Raw genomic sequence first — 22,549 nt, forward strand, 5'->3', positions numbered from 1 at the left:
ACAGCACCTTCTTTATTTGTAGAATTATCCTGTGATACCCCACTTTCTCTTCTCCTTTTGCTTCTTCAAACCACACCCACTGTAAACATGTGGTTCCAGAGCCAGCCATGGAGAGCTCCCCTCCTGCCCAAAGGCTCTCACACTTTGAATCTCTAGGACTTTTATGCTGACAGCAGAAGCAAGCTCTCTTTTTAAAGGGCTCAGTGGTAAGATTAGGCACAGCCAGATAATCCCCATTTGATTAGTTACTAAAACAGTTTAGTAACCTTAATTATTGATACATCTGCAAAATTGCTTTTGTCCTGTAACATAAAGTAATCGTGGACAAATGTGGTACCCCATTTTCTTCAATGTCTGGGATGATAGAAGGAAGCCTTGGGGAACATTTTAGAATTCCGCCTATCATTGCCTCTTTCATCTTCTTTCTGATTTGCTCCTTCTGAATCCACAAGCAAATCTTAAGTTTTATTATATTATGAGAACATATGTTCCACTATGAGAAAAATTCAGAAGAAACACAGGAGAATATTTACATAGATTTAAACCGGTACTCGCACCATTTAGGGAAACAACCTCTGAGGGTTTCTGCTGTGATCTGGAGACAGGGCAGTTTTTTTCCCATCACCTTTTTTTTCCTGATGAGGCCAGTAGCAAAGGAAATCACCAATTTAGATTCTTTAATATTGCACAAGTCAGAGGATTCCCTTTCATTGTTTGCTGGTATGTCAGTTGATACCCTGAATTTAAATGGATATTTAAATATGCAGTCTGAATATTTGAAATATGCTACTTCATTACAGCCAGAAAAAAACGTTTTACTGGCAACATTTTCCTACATTCTTAATAAACATAGTTCTGCACTGCAGTAACATGCATTAAATATTTATTTAAGAACTCCCTAAAAATCTAATTTATTTGCCAGAAAGATGTACTGCATCTTTGAAGAACAGTTAGAAAACAAAGGAGATTTAGTGGGCAAGGGATTGTAGTCTTTACATATTTTTAAAAGTAGAGGAAAGAGAGTAAATCATTTCGTATAGATTTAATAGGTCAATCTAGAATGATGGATAGAAGTGGCAAGGAGATATATTTCAGTATATAGGGAGATTTTTTTCTTTAAAATAAAATTCCCTGAACAAGAATAGGCTCCTAGGAAAACCAGCATGTTTCTTTCCAGTCTGCTGCTGCTGCTGCTGCTAAGTCGCTTCAGTCGTGTCCGACTCTGTGCGACCCCATAGACGGCAGCCCACCAGGCTCCCCCATCCCTGGGATTCTCCAGGCAAGAACACTGGAGTGGGTTGCCATTTGGTCTAGGCGTCCTGAAAGAGAAGTCTACATTCTAGGCTAGGAGTGCTAACTCTATCTGAAAAGGGGCAGATGGTAAATCTTTTCAGCTTTGCAGGCCATACTGTCTCTATCACAACTACTTAACTGTATAGGGTAAAAGCAACTATGGATAATACAGGAGTGAATGAGCATGAGTGTTCCAATAAAACTTCATTTATAAAAACAGGCACTGGACCAGATTTGGTCTGTGAACAAATTGTCAAACCCTGCTACGTTCTAATTCCTGAACTGGATGGGAGGAAGTCCTAAATATTGGTCAATTCCATTCCATCCTACAAACCTCACTGTTACAGGATTCCTTCACAAAGTAAGGCACGGATACCATTTGCTAAAAGGCTCATCATGACTTCCAGGAGGATGGATCCCTTTCCACCCCCTTATTCATATGTATCCAGGTCATTATACTGGAAATGTCTAGTTAGATACATTATGAGCCCCAAATAACTAGGAATTTTGGGGACATTTTTAAAAATGGAAACGTGTACATGAATTATGTGGTCCTATTATGAAATAGTTAATGTATTAAATAGTTGAACACAGAAATGGGATGTTCATAGAATATGTTGACAGGACAAAAAGTTGAAACTCTTGGCAGAACACCAAAGTCAATATCGGAGCCAAGCAAATACTGCGTGCAGAGCCCTGTCGGGAAAGCTTGAAGACCGGCCATTTTTCAATGGCAAGAGACACCCTCAGCTCCAGAACCACGGAAGCAATTGTGCTTTCAGGTAGAGGATTTCTATTATTCTGATTGCTTCCAAATAGGTGTTTTTTTTTTTTTTCCATTAAGCATTGTTTTTACTTTATAAAGCCACTATTAGTTGACATTCTAATTTCCTATGTATTTAGAGAATGTAGAAGAAACTGATGCTCTTATATGTGGAAACATAAGAGTAAGATATTTTTCAATCAAAGAGAACATTGATTAAAAAGTTTAAAACGGGCTTGAATATTTGGAATATCTATCCTTAGGGATTTTGGACAGATACCATTACCATGGTTTACAGTAATTTTCCTTTTGCTCAAATCAAGAGGTTTCACAAATGTTTAATTTCCCTCTACCAATTCCCTTCGCATAATTGCTAAGAACGTAGGTGCCAAATGGACAATAAACACAAGAGTAATCTAGAGGTCTCAATTTGTATCTCATGCCAAGTCCTTGAGCGTAAAATGTTCAGAAAACCATTGCCTTCTATACTGATAATTGTGTGTTTAGATTTGCTATCCAGACATTTACAAGAAAATCTGTATTACCTTAAATTAAGATTCGTGTTAAATATGATCTATAAACAGTAGAGTTATGTGCCTGTTGCTTTCTCTTTTAGGATGATTGCACTCAGGCAAGCAGCTTACTTTATTTGCCTGTTTGCTACAGTTTCCTGTGGTGAGTGGATTATCTCTAAGATGCAAAGTTAAGGGTGAGGGGGAGAGTAATCAAGCAAGACATCCGACCCTCAGGACACATATCCTTTTAAGGTTCAGCACCAACTACCACTTGGCAGATATATCATCCTAGACACACCAGGAGGAGGGGCCCATAAATGAGAATGTCTTGGCAGGTGTCGACAGAAACTTCTGTTTGGAAAAGACTCTCCACAAAGCAGATCTTAAAACAGGCAGCCCTCTATTTTTATTATCAACATTAAAAAATCAACTTTATCTGAATGTTCAGAAGAGTGCTAGGTATTTTATAGCATCTGGGTCCAACCCGAGTACCATAATATGTACTCAGTACATATTTTTACTCTTTTAGACTTCTGGAGAATCATTTCAGAAAAGGAAGTACCTAATTTATATTTAATTTATGAAGTCATCTATTTGAATAGTTTGAGTTTCACCATCAGGTTTTGATCTTATTTCTCTTTCTATTCATTAAAATTTCACAGAATAGGAATGATTTTAGACACTGTTTTTCATTAATTATTGTAGAATGGAGTTTTTACTATGCCACCATTATGGGTGGTTTCTGAGTCTTTGTTGACTTAAGAAGACCACATCACAATGATGTTTATGGCTAAGACAAACACTTCTAAGTGTCTAGGGTGAGGGTTACATTTGGCAAAAAATAAATTTTTAAGGAAGAAGCTTTTATCCCCTAAACCAAACTCCCCTCCATCTGTCCCCTCATTCCAAATTGCTCTTCTAAGCCATAATCATTACCACATACAAATACACTGAATGCTGAAGAGTAGAAGCCAGAGATGCTGTGAACCATGGTCACTTCAATTTTATTATTTTTGAAAATAATTATGATCATGCTAGGGAAATTAGAGGTGCAAATTAGCAGAAAATGAGAAGATACCTGTCATCTGTAGTCTTATAATACAGAGATGGGCTTTGTTAAAAATATCTTTTTCAGATATTTTTCTGCATGTGTCTTTATACACTCTGTTATTAGATACTTTTTTGTAACTTATGTTTCCCATTTATAGTGATCTTTCAAACAGATAAATATATATCATGTTTTTGGAGCTTAATATTCTTCTCTATCAGAGAAGGCAATGGCAACCCACTCCAGTACTCTTGCCTGGAAAATCCCATGGATGGAGGAGCCTGGTAGGCTGCAGTCCATGGGGTCGTGAAGCGTCAGACACGACTGAGTGACTTCACTTTCACTTTTCACTTTCATGCATTGGAGAAGGAAATGGCAACCCACTCCAGTGTTCTTGCCTGGAGAATCCCAGGGACGGGGAGCCTGGTGGGCTGCCATCTATGGGGTCGCATAGAGTCGGACACGACTGAAGTGACTTAGCAGCAGCAGCATTCTTCTCTATTCATGATATTTTTGTATGCACATTCTTATATACATGTTTATTTCTGTAGAAAAAACTTTGGAAATTAAAACACCAGATATAGTAAAGTGTGCATATTTTTGAAGGTTTTATGATATATATCATCAAATTATCTTCCAGAAAAGTTGTTCCCATGTTAGAAGATAGGGAGAAACCAAGCTAAGATGGCATTTGAGGGAAAATAATTTATGTACAAATTATTATGGTTGAGCATTATAAATGAAAATCAACCAAGTATTTTTATGCATAGGTACCCAAAAACTAATTTTAATATCATGCATCAAGCCCTAATATAACACTATTTCAGGAATTCCTTGGCTGTCCAGTGGTTAGGACTCTGTGCTTCCACTACAGACATGGGTTCGAGCCCTGGTCAGGGAACTAAGATCCCACATATTGTACAGCAGGTATATTTCATCCTACTTCTGCATTTAGTCATGTCATAAGATCTCTGGGTATTCCATGGACCAATTAGGAAGGTTTAGAATGCAGATACATTTCTTTTAAAATTATTATTTCTTCCACATTAATGTGTCTTTTTTCAATGATTCTGTCATAGGATGCTTGACTCAACTATATCACAACACCTTCTTCAGAGGTGGGGATGTATCAGCCATGTACACCCCAGATGCCCAATACTGTCAGCTGATGTGCACCTTCCACCCTAGGTGCTTGCTCTTTAGTTTTCTTCCTGAAAATTCAACCAGTGATGCAGACAAAAGGTAAACGCTGATATTTCTTTATTGGGGAAGCCATTTTTCAAAATGGAATCAGTTGTGTGCACCATATAGCAAGATTATGTTTCTAAATGGCCAGCTTCATTGGAATCACCCTGAGGAGCTCTTATCTAAGCAGATTCTTAGGCTCAAGCTCAGATCTATCAAACCGAAGTCTCTTGGGCCTGGAAATCTGCATTTTAAACAATGACTTAGAGCCATAGAAAGTAGTCTTTTCCTATCCAAGACCTCAAGGAAAACATTTGAAAATCATTGAGTTAAGAGATTATCTCGAGAAACGGTCTAACGCTGCTGCTGCTAAGTCACTCACTCGTGTCTGACTCTTAGCGACCCCGTGGGCTGCAGCCCACCAGGCTCCTCTGTCCATGGGATTTTCCAAGCAAGAGCACTGGAGTGCCATTGCCTTCTCCTGAAAGGGTCTAATAATAGGTGAATATTTCACCTGAACAAGAAAGGTACTTGCTGTCTGATGCATGATCACACTTATGGATAGCATAGTTCTTAAGATACTATAGAAGGCAAGCATTTTGTTGAGAAAATAATTAAAATCCATCTTGTAACCTTGGGAGAAGGGAGGTCTGAATGATGCCTATAATGAGCCAGTTTGGCCACCTACAGTATTCATGGCATGTGTATGCCTACATGTGCATGCATGTGTGTGTGTGCACGCGTGTGTGTGTGTGCACACATGTGTGGACATGAACATATATTGTTAACTGGTAATTTGAAAAAGTAAGAGCATTTGAAAAGTAGTTGGTAATGAAAAGTCTTACTCAGTCATAAAGTTGCTCAAGTACAACCACAGTTTTATTATAATTTTCTTTACTTTTGATCAATATCCAGAATGAATGTTTCTTCCTTGTTCCCATTTCCATATCCATAATTATTTTCCTTTATCTTTATTCTATTTGAATTAAAAACTAGGAGTTAGACTATCATTCCATAATTCTACAAGGAAAATGAAAATGAAAAGGTTAGCCGTGTAATCATGTCCGACTCTTTGTGACCCCATGGACTGTAGCCTACCAGGCTCCTCTGTCCATGGAATTATCCCAGACAAGAATACTGGAGTGGGTAGCCATTCCTTTCTCCAGGTAATTTTTCCCAACCTAGAGACCAAACCCAGGTCTCCTGCATTGCAAGCAGATTCTTTACCATCTGAGCCACCAGGGAAGCCCTCTACAAGGGAAAACTTGTATAGCAAACCTAGACTGTATGTTAGAGGCAGCAACTTTTCATTTAAAAAGTTGAATTGGGTTGTAGAATCCTTTTAAATAAGGAAAGTACATAAAAGTTGACATTAAAGACAGAATGAAGTTTTTTAGTAGGTGTGGACTGTAAGGAGTTAGTAGTCAGGATGAATACCAAATATAGATGCAACTCTCATGATTGATTTAATTTCTTAAATGAAAATATTTATAACAACAATCACCAGGTGGGAACATAATTCCCACCCTCTTTTATATGATTGACTTTCTCTACTTGAAATGTGAATATAAAGGAAAACAATGCTAAAGGTAGGTATTACAAAGATTGTTAGGTAAATTAAGGAATTGCCTCTAAGGATGTTTTTTTTCCCAGCAGGTCTCAGGCATGCTGTAGTATTTTCCTTATTTCCAGCTGTATTTATAAGTGCATAGAAATGCTAGACATTTCCTCAATGTGTGTTTATCATTCTATTTCTTATTAAACTACTTTTAAAAAACAGGTTTGGTTGCTTCTTGAAGGACAGTGTTACAGGAACCCTGCCGAGAGTGTCACGGACAGGTGCAATTTCGGGACATTCTTTAAAGCGATGTGGTCATCAAATTAGTGGTAAGGCGTGATTTCTGAGCTCAGTTTGAATGGACAGTGGGTCTACCTTAGAACAGCTTCTGCTCAAACTCTGTAGCACCATGCGCTTTTGGAACGGAGCACTTAGAAAGATAACAGAGATGGGGTTGTATTCTGGATGCACGCTCTTATCTTCAGCAGTCCTCTCACACTTGAGGAGCCTCTATCATTTATGAGGCTGGCACTTTGGTGTCAGATGTACAGAAAGTAAATACACAACCAAATAATAGTCTCCCCTTGACTCCCAAACAGAAACAGACCGACAGAGAACAAACTTAATGGTTACTAACAGAGAAGGGTGGGGGGAGGGATAGATTGGGAATTTGGGATGGACATGTACATACTGCTATATTTAAATAGATAACCAACAAGGACCTACTGTATACCACAGGGAACTCTGCTCAGTACTCTATAATAAGCTATATGGGAAAAGAATCTGAAAGAGAATGGATATATGTATATGTATAACTGAATCAATTTGCTGTTCCTGAAACCAACACATTTGAAATCAACTATAGTCCACTAGAAAATTTAAAAAAAAAGCTACCCAGCCCAAATTGATGATTCACTTCCAGAAGGGAAACTGATTGAATTTGTTCCGTGTGTTTTATTTGGACAGCTTGCCACCGAAGCATTTATAAAGGAATCGATATGAGAGGAGTCAATTTCAATGTATCTAAGGTGAGAAGTGCCAAAGAATGCCAAGAAAGGTGCACCAACAACATTCACTGCCAGTTCTTCACATATGCCACGAAAACCTTCTTCAGTGCAGAGTACCGGTGGGTAACATTCAGTGTCTGTTCTTTCTGATGGTGTTTTCAGAAGCATAACCTTTTTTCCTTCATAACCATTTCTTCTCCCAACTGAAAATCAGAGAGAGTTTTTAGGTTTAATCAGTTTTCTTAGTCTTAGAGAGAATAAGAATATTTTTAAAGAGATGGAAATACCAGACCACCTGACCTACCTCCTGAGAAACCTGCATGCAGGTCAAGAAGCAACAGTTAGAACTGGACATGGAACAACAGACTGGTTTCAAATAGGAAAAGGAGTACATCAAGGCTGTATACTGTCACCCTGCTTATTTAACTTATATGCAGAGTACATCAGGCAAAATGCCAGGCTGGATGAATCACAAGCTGGAATTAAGATTGCCAGCAGAAATAGCAACAACTTCAGATATGCAGATGGTACCGCTTTAATGGCAGAAAGTGAAGCGGAACTAAACAGCCTCTTGATGAAGGTGAAAGAGAAGAGTGAAAAAGCTGAGTTAAAACTCAACATTCAAAAAACAGATCATGGTATCTGGTCCTATCACTTCATGGCAAATAGATGGGGAAAATGTGGAAACAGTGTCAGATTTCATTTTCTTGGGCTCCAAAATCAATGTGGACAGTGACTACAGCCATGAAATTAAGACACTTGATCCTTGGAAGAATAGCTATGTCAAACCTAGGCAGTGTTTTAAAAAGCAGACATCACTTTGACAACAAAGGTCCATATAGTCAAACCTATGGTTTTTGCAGTAGTCAAGTATGGATGTGAGAGTCGGACCATAAAGAAGGCTGAGCACCAAAGAATTGACACTTTTGAACTGAGGTGCTGGAGAAGACTCTTGAGAGTCACGTGGACTGCAAGGAGATCAAACCATTCAATCCTAGAGGAAATCAACCCTGAATATTCATTGGAAGGACTGATACTGAAGCCAAAGCTCCAATATTTTGGCCATCTGATTTAAAGAGCTGACTCACTGGAAAAGCCCCTGATGCTGGGAGAAAGTGAGGGCAAGAGGAGAAGGGGGCAACAGAGGATAAGATGGTTGGATGGTACCACTGACTCAATGGACATGAGTCTGAGCAAACTCAGAGAGATAGTGATGGACAGAGAAGCCTGGCATGCTGCAGTTCATGGGGTCGCAGAGTTGGACATGACTTAAGACACTGAACAACAGTCTTATTATTTTGTTCAATTTTGGCATCATTTTTCCTGAAGAGAAAAATTTCCATTTGGTCTGCAAATACCCTGTGCTTGTGGAGTGAGATTTCAGTAGAATAATGTCCTGTAGAAGAATAGTTCCTACTGCACCCTCACCCTAACCCTCCCTTTATAGAGGGGGACATGTCTGTTTGATGAATAACACAATTTCTAACTCGCTCATCACGGAGGTCACTGTTCTGATTGCTTTGTTTATTTCCCACTGACCATGGATCATTTTCAACAGGGAATGGACTTCTGCAGGCACCTTGAAATTTAGGAAGCAAAGTAACCTCTGTTTTTCACATTCAGGAACACCTGCCTATTAAAACGGAGCCCACAGGGGACACCCACGCGTATAAAGGTGCTGAGTGATGTGGAGTCTGGATTCTCACTGAAGGCCTGTGGAAACTCGAAAATTGGTAATTGTATGGCTCCTACTTCACTGTGTGGGCTTCTTTCCCAGTGGCTCAGTGGTAAAGAATCTGCCTGCAATACAGGAGATGCATGAAACACAGGCTCGATCCCTGGGTCGTGAAGATCCCCTGGAGAAGGGAATGCAACTCACACCAGTATTTTTGCCTGGAGAATTCCACGGACTGAGGAGCCTGGTGGACTACAGTCCATGGGGTTGCAAGAGAGTCAGAGACAACTTAGTGACTGAACAACAAACAGGGGAATACTAGTCATTATGCTAAGAGCCTTGGCTTTGTAGAATAATGCACATTTGAGCAGTCTTCACATCAGTCAGTGAAACACTGTACCACAAGGAAGGTAACCAACCAGAAAGTCAGTGAGGGCGGATATTTATATAGTCCTTCCTTTGATTTGCACCATGGAGAATTAAGGGTTTCCCTGGTAGTTCAGACGGTAAAGAATCTGCTTGTAATGCAGGAGATGCAGGAGACACAGGTTCAATCCCTGGGTCGGGAAGATCCCCTGGAGGAGGAAATGGCAACTCACTTCAGTATTCTTGCCTGGAAAATCCCATGCAGGCTACAGCCCGTGGGGTTGCAAAGAGTCAGACATGACTGAGTGTGCACACACACACACACACACATTTCACTGTGTGATTGTACTAGGCAGAAAAAGAGCCTCCCCAAAACATCCACATCCTCATCTCTGGAATCTGTAAATATGTTACCTTACAGGGCAAAAAAGGCTTGATTAAACATGTGATTATGTTAAAAAAAACTTTGAGATTATTCTGGATTATGTGGATAGACCCAATGTAGTCACAAGGGTTCTGATAAAAGAAAGAGAAAGCAGAATGATCAGAGAGTCAGACAGAGAGATCAGAAGAGGGTACACTTCTGGCTTTGAAATGGAGGAAGGGTCCCTAAGTCAAGGAATTCAGGCCTCTAGAATCTGAAAAAGGTAAGGAAAAAAGTTCTACAGAAATTCCCAAAGGAACAAAGCCATGCCGGCATCTTGATTTAAAGCCCAGTAAGACCCATTTCTAGAGAAGGAAATGGCAACCCACTCCAGTATCTTTGCCTGGAAAAGTCCCATGGACAGAGGAGCCAGGTGAGCTACAGTCTATGGGGTTACAAATAGTTAGACACGACTGATGACTAAGCACTACACGTTATTCCCATCATGAAAGAACTAAGGACAAAGATCCATTTCAGACTTCTCGACTTCTGATCTTCAGAACCATGAGATAATAAATCTGTGTTGTTTTAAGCCACTAAGTTTGGGATAATTTTTTAAGCAGCCCTAGGAAACTAGTACAGTGACATTGTAGAGAAAATTATATGGTCATTTCTTAGTGGTGTCTATTATCTAGTGAAAGGACTCTGGCATAATAAATCAATGAAATCCTATGTTTCAGACATAGGGGTAATTTTAATTGAAAGAGCCAGAAAATTTGCTAAGATAGTCCATCTTATTTAGCATATCAGCATGTCAATGATAACATGTTACTGAAACCAAATTATCAATAGCCACTTCTATACAGTATCAAGTGCTGACTCTGCGCCAAGCCCTGAATGGGGAGCTGGGCTAGGCTCCTGCCTTAGAAGACTGGGAAGTTGGCAGCAATGCCTCTCTTTTCCCATTGGTTCCCAGCCTCCCCCAGCACACCTCCTCCATGCTGTGCTCCAGATTTATTGCTTCAAGTTAAGTATTATTTAATTTTTTACTATTCAGATTGGGTTCTTTTCTGTAATTTAATTTCTGGCTATTGGTATTATCTGGTGAGACATTGTTTTCATACTTCAGTCCTTTCTTGAAGATTTTTTTTTTGGTGTGTGGACCATTTTTAGAGTCTTTATTGAATTTGTCACAATATTGCTTCTATTTTATGCTTTGGGGCTTTTTTTTTTTTTTTGCCCATGAGGCATGTGGGATCTTAGCTCCCCTACCAGGGATCAAACCCATATCCCCTGCACTCAAAGGCAGGGAAGTCTTAACCACTGGGCCAACAGGGAAGTTCCCTCTCCAGTTCTTTGGACATGGTTTCCTTTAGTTCTTTTACTCATATTTAAAATAGCTGATGTAAAGTCTTGGTATAGTAAATCCAATGTTCTTGCTTCCTTAGTGATGGTTTATATTGACCTTTACTTCTGTGTATGGGCCATATTTCCTTGTTTCTTGGCAAGTCTCATGATTTTTTTGTAAAAAAAAATCAGACTTTTTAATACAAGCATGTGACAAGCTCGGGACATCAAATGCCCTCCTTCCTCAGAGTTTGTTGTTGCTGTTGTTGTTACTATTTTGTGTTGCTGTTGCTGTTTGAGGACTTTTCTGAGCCAATTGTGCACAGTGTTTAGCCTCTGTTCTGACATGACCACGGATGTCTGTGCTCAGCTTCCCCCACAGTTTTCTAATGACAGGACAGAAGTTTGTTTGGGTGCCTAGAAGTAGTGAGTTTGCCAGCCTTGGACAAGGGGCTTTTTGTGAGACTTAGGGCATGCGTTTCACTGCCCTGCCCTTTACAACTTTGCCCTGGCCTCCACTTTCTGCTGACACGGAGTTCACAGAGGTCAAAGTCAGTCCTCGGTGAGGGCTCGGGGCTTTCCCAGCACGGGAAATGTGCAGAGCCTCTGTCAGGCACACAGTCAGCTCTATACAAGAATATGGCTTTCCAGATTCCCAGGAATATCTCAGAGATTTTCAAACTCTCGGTTTTCCTTCTAAGATTCTCATTGGCTTGTGGTATGCCCCTGTTATTACTACTGACTTAGGCAGCTACAATGTTGTGTAATAGTCACAATATTTTTTTTTTTTGACAAACACTTTCAAGGAAAAGGCTGTTGACACTGAGGAAGTTCTGAATCAGGTCGAAGAAACTCAGTCCTTGGGAATGGGGTTTTCCTGAGAACCTCCAGTCAAATGATGACAGTTATCTGGGGACAGGGCTTGGGAGTAGCTCCAACTCTGTTCTGCCCCTTCCTGAGGCCCATTAGGCTGCTGGTTTTCCCCACGATTGTGGGTATTTTCAAGGCTTCCATGGAGCTGTGGAGAGGGGATGAGAGGGCAAGTTAAAAACCTCACAGAACTCAGGGCTCTTGCTGAGACTTGGCTGTTGTTCTTGGATAAAAACTCCCTGGGCTGTTATAAGCCTTTGGTTTGCTTTTGGACTTATGAAACAACATTAATTTTGACATTCTGGCCAGTGCTCTTGTTTCTTTCTTTTTTTCTTTTTTAATGGAGGAAAGGGTTTTGGAAGGTCTTTACTCTGTCGTTCCTACTGACATCTTGTAGCACTTTTGAGAAACAAAACAAATGAAAACGAAACTAGCTTTAAAAAACAACATGGTCTTTGGAACATAGTTAGCCCCTGTCCTTTTGTCATCTGGACGGGTCAGACTGTGACTGCACGTTATATTCAGCAAATGTGTTCCGTATTTTGTTTGGAGCAACAGACACGTCAAAAGAGAGTAACCAAGATCCTGAGATATCTAGAAACATAGGAAAATAAGATACCATTAAAGAAACAGATTAGACATTTAACCCTAAAAAGTCAGGATGACTGTTTTAAATTTTTGTTTTTGAAGAATGGTCATTAGGAAAAGGATTGGACTAATCTGTCTGGTTTCATAAAATAGATACTGCTATGACGAAAATAAGAAGAAATTCTGACTCCTAGAGTGGTCCAGAAGTGAACCTTGTCATGAGGTAGTCAGCTCCTTGTCATTATAAATGTCTGAAATAAAGGTTGAACTACTTGAGAGGATGTAGTTGAAGGTAGACATGGAATCCCATAAATTCTCTTCCAGCTTAAAGTCTGATTTTTTTAAAAAAAGATTTAAGTAGTTGAGATCTAATTTCCTCAACTTCCCATCTGAAGATATTATGTGTGGCAGGCACACTCTCTTGATCCAACTATGTTCATTTAAATTTGAATTCTTGTTGTCTTTCTCATAATTGCTACCATTATTCTTTAAGCTTACCTAATTTTAATATAATTTGTTTTTGTTGTTCAGTGGATAAATCATGTCCAATTCTTTGCAATCCCATGACTGCAGCACATCAGGCTTCCTTGTCTTTCACTATCTCCTGGAGTTTGCTCAAATTCATGTCCATTGAGTCGATGATGCTATACAATCATCTCATCCTCTACCACCCTCCTCTCCTTTTGCCTTCAAACTTCCCTAGCATCAGGGCCTTTTCCAACAAGTCAGCTCTTTGTATCAAGTGGCCAAAGTATTGGAGTTTCAGTTTCAGCATCAGTCCTTCCAATGAATATTCAGGGTTGATTTCCTTTAATCTCCTTGCAATCAAAGGGACTCCCAAGAGTCTGCTCCAGCACCACAGTTCAAAAGCATCAATTTTTCAGCACTCAGCCTTCTTTTTGGCCCACCTCTCACATACATACATGACTAATGAAAAAACCATAGCTTTGACTATACAGACCTTTGCTGGCAAACTGATGTCTTTGCTTTTTAATAGGCTGTCTAGGTTTGTCGTAACTTTCTTTCCAAATGTCCAACTCTGTGACCCCATGGACTGTAGCCTGCCAGGCTCCTCTGTCCATGTGATTTCCCAGGCAAGACTACTGGAGTGGGTTGCCATTTCTTCCTCCAGGGGATCTTCCTGACTCAGGGATCAAACCTGTGGCTCTTGCTGTGTCTCCTGCATTGCAGGCAGATTCTTTACCGCTTAACCCACCTGAGAGGCCCTAATAGACTTTTAAAGTGATAGTTGCTCAGTTGTGTCTGACTCTTTGCGACCCCATGGACTATACAGTCCATGGAATTCTCTAGGCCAGAATACCAGAGTGAGTAGCCTTTCCCTTCTCCAGGGGATCTTCCCAACCCAAGGTTCAAACCCAGGTCTCCCACATTGCAGGCAGATTCTTTACCAGCTGGGCCACAAGGGAAGCCCAAGAATACTGGAGTGGGTAGCCTATTCCTTCTCCAGTGGCTTTTCCTGACCCAGGAAATGAAACACTTTATGCGTTATCAAACTGAGTAAATAATAAGAACATAAGTAAAAGTATAATTGAGATATAATTATATTATGGAAAATAAAAGTGGATTTCCTCTTGTTCTAATGGGTACACGGCATTTTTGTTAGAAATTTAGGTTTTTGTTGATGTCTTTATTAAAACATTTTTCAAAATATTCAGGAAAACATAATACAAAAGCCCATGTGCCTAAGGCCTGAATTTCAGGGTGAGGGTAATATAAAGAAAATATACACAAAAGCTGAGTAGCTTAGGTATTTCAGACCAAGCAGGATAGAGCACAGGTTAAGACATTTTATTTCTCTGACATAGGTATCTGTCTTTTATCAGATTGAGACCAGATTTTTCTTCTCCCAAATGGCAAACAACAGGCTTGGGGACATTTCAACAGACATTTTTTTCACTAAGGATGTGTGATTCTATGAACAAACAGCAGTCATAGTTTCCTTAGTTATGATGACGAAGTACAAGCATATGCAGCATATGACATGTGCATCTCCCCCGTGGGTTCACAGGCTGCCGCGTGGACGTTTTCCAACACAGTGCGTTTTCAGATGTGGATGTTGCCAGAATTATCGCACCAGATGCTTTTGTGTGTCGAACCATCTGCACCTATCACCCCAGCTGTCTTTTCTTCACATTCTATACAAATGCATGGAAGACGGACTCACAGAGGTCAGTAGGCGTGTGTCACGCTTGCTACTGTCCTGGCATCATTTTCATTTTATACTTTGAGTTTTTCCCAAGTGTTTCCATTTCCCTCAAAACACTTGAACTCATAGAATGAACTTATGGTGACCAGAGGGGAAAGTGGCGGGGGAGAGGGATAGTTTGGGACTTTGGGGTGGACATGTACACACTGCTATATTTAAAGTGGATAACCAACAAGGACTGTATAGCACAGGGAACTCTGCTCAACGCTATATGGCAGCCTGGTTGGCAGGGGAGTTCGGGGAAGAAGCATATATGTGTATGTATGGCGGAGTCCCTTTGCTATCCACCTGAATCCATCACGACATTGTTAATTGGCTATACTCTGATATAAAATAAAATTTTTTAATTGAAAAAATAAACACACTTGAACTCATAGTTTAAATAGGTGCTCTTCTGCCAGGTGCTGATTAGTTAAGAGATTAGCAGACTTTCCTACCCATCTTCTCTTACTTAAACAGACCATCCAATCAATGAAATAATAGCCATGGATACCTTTTCTACTAATCTTAATGTTTTGTATTAGCTTGAAGTAAACCACTCACTGGGAGCATATCTTTAAGCTCCTTTGTTCTGACCCCAGTGTTTCAGAAACTAGAGCCCTGTTTATCCTGATCAAGGTTCCGGTTCCATCTCTTGACCCATAGATAACCTGTCCTTTTCTTTACACACAAGATGGAGCTAAGAGAAGGGTATCAAGTTATAATAGCATCAGCAACATAAATCCCCAGAATCTGTTCTTTCTTCTTTTTTTTAAATTAGAAGGTAGAACTTTACCATTCTCCTCTTTTCGGGCTATCTGTGCCTATAAGTTTTCTTCAGAGGGAGATGTGGCTTGATTTACATTTAATCTCTGTAATTCACTAGAGTCCTGTAGTCTGATGTTCTTTGGAGGGAATTTCTCAGAAGAATAAAACTTGCAGGGGGTGTTTTTTTGATATTAGGTGTTCTTGTATTTGCCTTTAATGGGGTTTTCTTTCTTTCTCTTGCTTTTTTTTGACAATAGAAATGTTTGTTTCCTTAAGACTTCCCAAAGTGGGAGCCCGAGTTCCCCTACTCCTCAGGAAAATGCCATCTCTGGATACAGCCTTCTAACCTGCAAACAAACTCTGCCTGGTAATGCGATTTGATAAAAAAATAGTACACAAAATGTGATACATTCTATGATCTTCTAACAAGCCTCAGTGTTCCAGAAACTTGTGTATGTGTGGCTTATCATTTGCATTTTCTATCGTTTTTACATTTGTCATAGGCACAGAGCCCTGCCACTCCAAAATTTACCCGCAAGTTGCTTTCGAAGGAGAAGAGCTGCATGTGACCTTCGTGAAAGGAGTGGATGGTTGCCAAGAGACCTGTACAAAGATGATTCGCTGTCAGTTTTTTACTTATTCTTTATTCCCAGAAGACTGTAGAGGAGAGAAGTTAGTGAATGCTTATTTTTCAAAAACAGTTGGCAGATAACTTCCTGGGCTTTCATCCTCTGAGGTTTAATCTCATGCTGATCATCTTGTCTAGGTGTAAATGTTCCTTACGCTTGTCTTTGGATGGCTCCCCAACTAACATTACTTATGGGACGCAAGCAAGCTCTGGTTATTCCTTGAGGTTGTGTAAACGTGGGGACAGCCGTGGTGAGTAAATCTCACTTTGTAGAGGGATGTCTGAGTTGTTTAGATAGCTTTTTTAAATCTTTTATAATGGAACTATGTGTCTTGTTTTCCTTAATTGAAGGGGACTGTGATTCACCCTCTGATCCCAACCATTAACTTCAATGCTCTCTTTTTAGTCTGTACAACAAAAAGGACACGCATTGTTGGAGGAACAAATGCTTCTTGGGGAGAGTGGCCCTGGCAGGTCAGCCTGCAAGTGAAGCAGAGAGCTCAGAGCCACCTGTGCGGAGGGTCAATTATTGGACGCCAGTGGGTCTTAACTGCTGCCCATTGCTTCGATGGGTAAGGTTTGGCTGCATCATATCTGGAGTTGTATCTTGCCTCTTCATTTTGAAGACTCTATAATCAATGTCTCCATCATCATGTCAGTTTATTAATATCCATCCCTCCACAAAGTTACAATAGCTTTTGGTGGTAATAACTTTGAAGATTTTCTCTCTCAGCAACTTTCCCAGGTAACTCAGGGATAAAGAATCCGCCTGCCTCCAGGGAAGTTCAATCCCTGGGTTGGAAAGACTCCCTGGAGGAGTAAATGGTAACCTGTTCCAGTATTTGTGGCTGGAAAATTCCATGGACAGAGGAGCCTGGTGGGCTCCATAGGGTCAGAGTTGGACATGACTGAGCACCCATGCACGCCATTGTTAACTGTAGTCACCATGCTATCTGTTATATCCCCAGAACTTATTTATCCTATAACTTTGCTCTAGATAGTAATTTTAGACTTATTTTGCATATATCCATATTTAAAGAGTTAATTTAAATGTTCACACTTCCCAAAATATAGATATAATTTAAATAGTGTTGAGGTTCCTCTCATTTGCCCTATTAGAGGTGTTACATAAAAACTGGGTTTTCCTCTTGGTTGGATGTCAAGTCAAAAGACACAACCAAGCCAAAAATTGGGAGAAGGAAGGATTTATTATTGCAGTGAGTAAGGAGAACACTGGGGATCTTTCCCAAAGCAGTTGTGTCCCTAAACAGCAGAACTGGAGAAGTTTTAAGCTAAGGGTACATGCATATTCTTGAAGGCCTTGGCCTGAGTCCAGGCCTTAGTTGATTGAAGTCATGAGGGTCAGAAAAGGTCACCATCATCATGCCTTAGATTCCAGTTGATCTGGTGGTTGAGAGCTTCTGGCTAATCTTTGCCATTGGAAGACAACTAGGAGTCTTTACAGCTGACCCATAATCTTTGCTATTGTTACTTCTCTTACCTGTAATAGTCCTTCATCTCTGCATTCTTTTATTCCCTTTAAGATCATTAATTACTGAGACCTATTCAAGGACAGGGCTTCCTGTGGTTTAGTCATAAAGAATCTATCTGCAATGCAAAAGACATAGGTTTGATCCCTGGATGGGGAGAATCCCCTGGAGGAGGTCATGGCAACCCACTCCAGTATTCTTGCCAGGAAAACCCTATGGACTAGTGGGCTATAGTCCATGGGGTTGCAAAAAGTCCAACACGATCGAAGCTACTGAGCACATTCAAGGACTAGTGTTGTGGCCCCACTTAAGTCACAAAACGGCTTAAGCTAAAAATGGTTTCTTTTATATCAAGAAAACCATGACTGGATCTCTTTCTCTGGGGACCCCCTACCCTATCTGATTACAGGGAGACTTGTGTACAGTCATTCTTTCTTGCCAGTTCTGAATTTCATGGAAGTGATTGCTTTCAACTTGGTGAATGATTTTCCATGATAAACTGCGAGACATCTCCCGAACACAGTTTCTCTCAGAAAGGGACAGCAACATTCTTGTATATTCACTTACAGAAAACATGACATAATTATACACTTTCCAATATTTTTAACTAAATCTTCAGAGTTCAGCACTGCTGCTGTTGGTGCTAAATTGCAAGGAGGAGAAATTAGGTATGTAAACATACATTATATGTAGTATTTTCTTCCCAGTTCTTTTTTGAAAGGTAAAGTGAAAGGAGAAAAGAGCAATATCAAAGGCCAGTCTTTCTGATTTCAAATCAGTTCTTATTTTTCCCTCCTAGGCTTCTCTTGTCAAATATTTGGCGCATTTATGGTGGCATTTTAAATCTGTCAGAGATAACGACAGAGACGTCTTTCTCACAAATCAAAGAGATTATTGTCCACCCAAATTATAAAATCTCAGAAGGCAGTCATGACATTGCCTTAATAAAACTTGAGGCTCCTTTGAATTTTACTGGTACGTAGCATGTTTAAGGAGACATGTATAGCTGAATTGTGTTGGTTTAAATTTTCACATCAGTTTCAAGGAGGGGTCAGAATCTAAGGAGACTGTCTTTATTTTCTGGCTAATGAAGTTGCAGGAAAGATGAGTATTGCCAGGAAAAATAATTTGAGACTTGACATAAAATGTCTTCTACTTAAGGGCCAAGATGTGTTACTTAGTTCTTTCAGGAAGGAATACAGCTGCATATTATACTATTGAAATAATAACAGACATGGAAGGGAGCATGACTTCCTTTGACAAGAGTAGCCGGATTTGCATTGCCTTGAGCATAGGCATATTAGGAGTATCTGAGGGCAAGCATATTCAAATATTAATTTCCAGGTGAAACCTGAGTAGGGAAGAGACTGCTGGACAAGGCAGTTCTGGGAGACAGTAGCTTTGTGGTTGGACGGGGTGCATTTGGAGGTACAAAAAGCTCCACAGTTGCTAAATGCCTGCTGGGTCTGCTAAAGATTCTGTGTCCTCCGGCAGGATGTCCTTGCCTCCAGTTACCCCACCATGGGATTCTTATTAAAATCAGTTAATAAGTTAAAGTGCCTAAAAGTCATGCTTAAAACAGTGTAGACCCCTCTGCTATTACTATTGAGGGAATCATACACAAGAACTTGTAAAGGCTCTTGACAGTAAATTTGGGTTCGGAGCTTTAAAATTTAACACCCAAAATGACTGTGATTGGTGAGACATTTTCTTGAGTCACTGACCTTAGAAACTGAGTGGAAAGTAAAAGGTATATTCTACTCGGTGCTACTCTAGAGAAAGAGAATATAGGGGCAGGGAGAGTATGTATTTTTAAAGTCAATGTCCATAACTAAATCTAGCCAAACTCTAATGTAAAAATTACCTTTCAGATTTGCAAAAAGCAATATGCCTACCTTCCAAAGATGATACAAAACCAGTTTACACTGACTGTTGGATAACTGGATGGGGCTTCACAGAGGAAAAAGGTACCACATGGCATTTTATATGTTAAAACACATGGAGTAGATTTGTTTAATTGGCCTCTAAAGTTATATCCAGATTTGTGATTTTTTTCCTAACTATTCATTTCCAGATATGTATTCAGTAATTCTTGAGAAGACAGTTTTGCTTGGTCCTGGAAAAATTCATAGGGTAATCTCTTAAGCATCTTTGTTTGACTTCTCCTAAAGGATTGGTCCCATACAGGACTAACAACTTCCCCAAGCTCATCCTGTCCTCAGAATTAATAGAGTTCCCATCTCCCAAGGCCACTGTTATCCCTTGGATTAATAACCCGGAGTACAGGCAGACATGTCATCTCTCTTTCTGGAAGGTTTTTAAATCTTTTTTTAAAACACATCCTTCCTGCAACCTGGTAAAGCCTGCGAACCTCTTCTCTAATGATGCTTTTACACCCATAAATAAAATACACAGGATTACAATGAAAACCAATGAAACTGCAACTTATCAGAATACTTTGAAAATGACAGTGTTAATAGCCCAGTCGTGTCAGACTCTTTGAGACCCCTTGGACTGTAGCCTGCCAGGCTCCTCTCTGTCCATGGGATTCTCCAGGCAAGAATACTAGACTTGATTGCCATGTTCTCCTCCAGGGGATCTTCCTGACCCAGGGATCACACCTGGGTCTCCTGCACTGCAGGTGTACTTTTTACCATCTGAGCCACCAGGGAAGCCCTTATTTCTTAACAGTTAATGTAAATCAACTTTATTATAAATTGTATAGTTCATTCCTGCCAAATTGAAAACTATAGATTTTTAAAAACTGTTTAAAATTGCAGTATAGTTATTTACAATGTCGTGTGACTTGCTGTTGTATAGCAAAGTGAATCAGTTGTACATATATCCACTCTTTCTTAGATTCTTTGCTCATAAAGGTCATTGCAGAGTATTGAGTAGCATTGCTCATACCATATAGTAGGTCCTTATTGGTTATCTATTTTATGTATAGTAGTGTGTATATGTAGATAACCAATAAGGACCTATTATATATGTTGAAGGGCTTCCCAGGTGGCATTAGGGGCAAAGAACCTGTCTGCCCAGGCAGGAGACTTAAGAGACTAGAGTTGGATCCCTGGGTCGGCAAGATCCCCTGGAGGAGGACGTGGCAACCCACTCCAGAATTCTTGCCTGGAGAATCCCACGGACAGAGGAGCCTGGCGGGCTACAGTCCATGGGGTCACAAAGAGTAGGACTCAACTGAGCGACTGAGCACACATATGTATACTCTTTCCAGTTTTACTGAGATATAATTGACATACATGAGTGCATAAGTCTATGCTATACAGAATAATGTTTGACTTATGTATGTTGTGAAATGATCACTATTATAAATTTGGTTAGCACTCATCACCTACTACAGATGCATGTGTGCTAAGTCACTTCAGTCGTCTCTGACTCTTTGTGACCCCATGGACCGTAGCCCACCAGGCTCCTCGTCCATGGGATTCTCCAGGCAAGAATAGTGGAGTAGGTTGCAATGTCCTCCTCCAGGGGATCTTCCTGACCCAGGGATCGAACCTGCATCTCTTTTGTCTGCTACACTGGCAGGCAGGTTCTTCACCACTAGTACTACCTGTGAAGCCCCTATCACAGACACAGACATACAAAAATTTTTATATGAAGAAATGACCTTCATGGAAACTTCAGCATTCTCATTTAAGACTGTAGTCTTACTTCTATATTTATTTTATTGCCTTCTTCTGATGTTGCCTCACAGGTAAAATCCAAAATACCCTACAAAAGGCAAATATTCCTTTGATATCAAATGAAGAATGCCAAAAAAGTTACAGAGATTATAAAATAACCAAACAGATGATCTGTGCTGGCTATAAAGAAGGAGGAAAAGATGCTTGCAAGGTAATGCATTACAGTATGAAAAACACACAATAGGCCACTTGAGAAAAATCATTTCAAAATATGTTTTTCCAAGAGCAGTTCTCTATAGCTTTCTAAATGACTTGGAACCAAATAACCTGATAATTTCATATAAAATCTTTTAAAAATTGAATATACACCTATAATTTTTATATCTATCTCACAGCAGGAGTATGCCATCTTTAAGGGAAGACAATTGTGCAGACAGATCATTGTGCTAAAACACAAGCACTTTAAGTTTATCTCACCTTGGGATGTGATGATGCCAAATTTTCTGTGTTGGAATGAACAGAAAACACCAACTATATACTGTTGAATTAGGTCACTTTTACTATGTCCAACAGCTCATGGGACACATGAAATATCTGAAGAGCTACGAGAAATTGTTTGCGTGGTGTGTGTGGTATGACTACAGAATTTTAAAGGCACATCCATCATAACCTTCTCTCATTTTGCTTTTTCCTCTTACTGTGACACAGGGTGATTCAGGCGGTCCCTTGGTTTGTCAACATGAAGAAACATGGCATTTGGTGGGCATCACTAGTTGGGGTGAAGGCTGTGCCCGCAGGGAACAACCAGGAGTCTACACCAAAGTTGCTGAGTACGTGGACTGGATTTTAGAGAAAACCCAGGACAGCCATGGTCAGCCTTTGAGGAAGTAGCCAGCTTGAGAAGCTTCATAGACATGGGGAAGAGCCCCCCTTGGAGTATTCGATTAACACCCTGTGTCCAATTCACGTGCTGAACCTTGGGGTTTCTCATTTGCAAAAACCCCAGAGGACAAGAGGATTGGTGTCTACCTCTCATCCCTGTCATAAAAGGAACAATGCATAACGCTTTCAGCATTCAGTAATAACACCGTAATGGGAGAGAAAAACAACTGAGTATCTCTACAATTGTTTGTTATAAAATAAAAATGGCAAAAGAGTGTGATTCACGTGTTTTATTCTGACAGTGAAACAGAACGGAAGATAAGTGACTCCAGGTTGTAGCACATTGCCT

At 40.0% G+C, this 22,549-nt stretch overlaps 1 protein-coding gene across 2 annotated transcripts; it reads left to right on the forward strand.

Annotated features, from left to right (window-relative positions):
- Window positions 1-1,822: 1,822 nt before the first annotated feature.
- On the forward strand, window positions 1,823-22,480 carry KLKB1 (kallikrein B1). Of its 2 annotated transcripts, XM_061404258.1 has the most exons (15): window positions 1,825-2,075; window positions 2,673-2,731; window positions 4,699-4,861; window positions 6,585-6,691; window positions 7,329-7,488; window positions 8,993-9,102; window positions 14,609-14,768; window positions 15,811-15,920; window positions 16,057-16,225; window positions 16,320-16,432; window positions 16,588-16,753; window positions 18,471-18,646; window positions 19,543-19,638; window positions 21,390-21,529; window positions 22,027-22,480. In XM_061404258.1, exons 2-15 carry the CDS (start codon window positions 2,674-2,676, stop codon window positions 22,207-22,209), a joined length of 1,911 nt encoding a protein of 636 aa, XP_061260242.1. In that variant the 5' UTR covers window positions 1,825-2,075; window position 2,673; the 3' UTR covers window positions 22,210-22,480. The 2 variants fall into 2 exon arrangements, with proteins under 2 accessions (XP_061260243.1, XP_061260242.1); XM_061404259.1 differs by lacking the exon at window positions 16,320-16,432 and having other exon boundaries at window positions 1,823-2,075; window positions 16,057-16,176.
- Window positions 22,481-22,549: the final 69 nt, after the last annotated feature.

Source organism: Bos javanicus, chromosome 27, assembly GCF_032452875.1.
Source record: "Bos javanicus breed banteng chromosome 27, ARS-OSU_banteng_1.0, whole genome shotgun sequence".
In the NCBI taxonomy this organism is placed as follows: domain Eukaryota; kingdom Metazoa; phylum Chordata; class Mammalia; order Artiodactyla; family Bovidae; genus Bos; species Bos javanicus.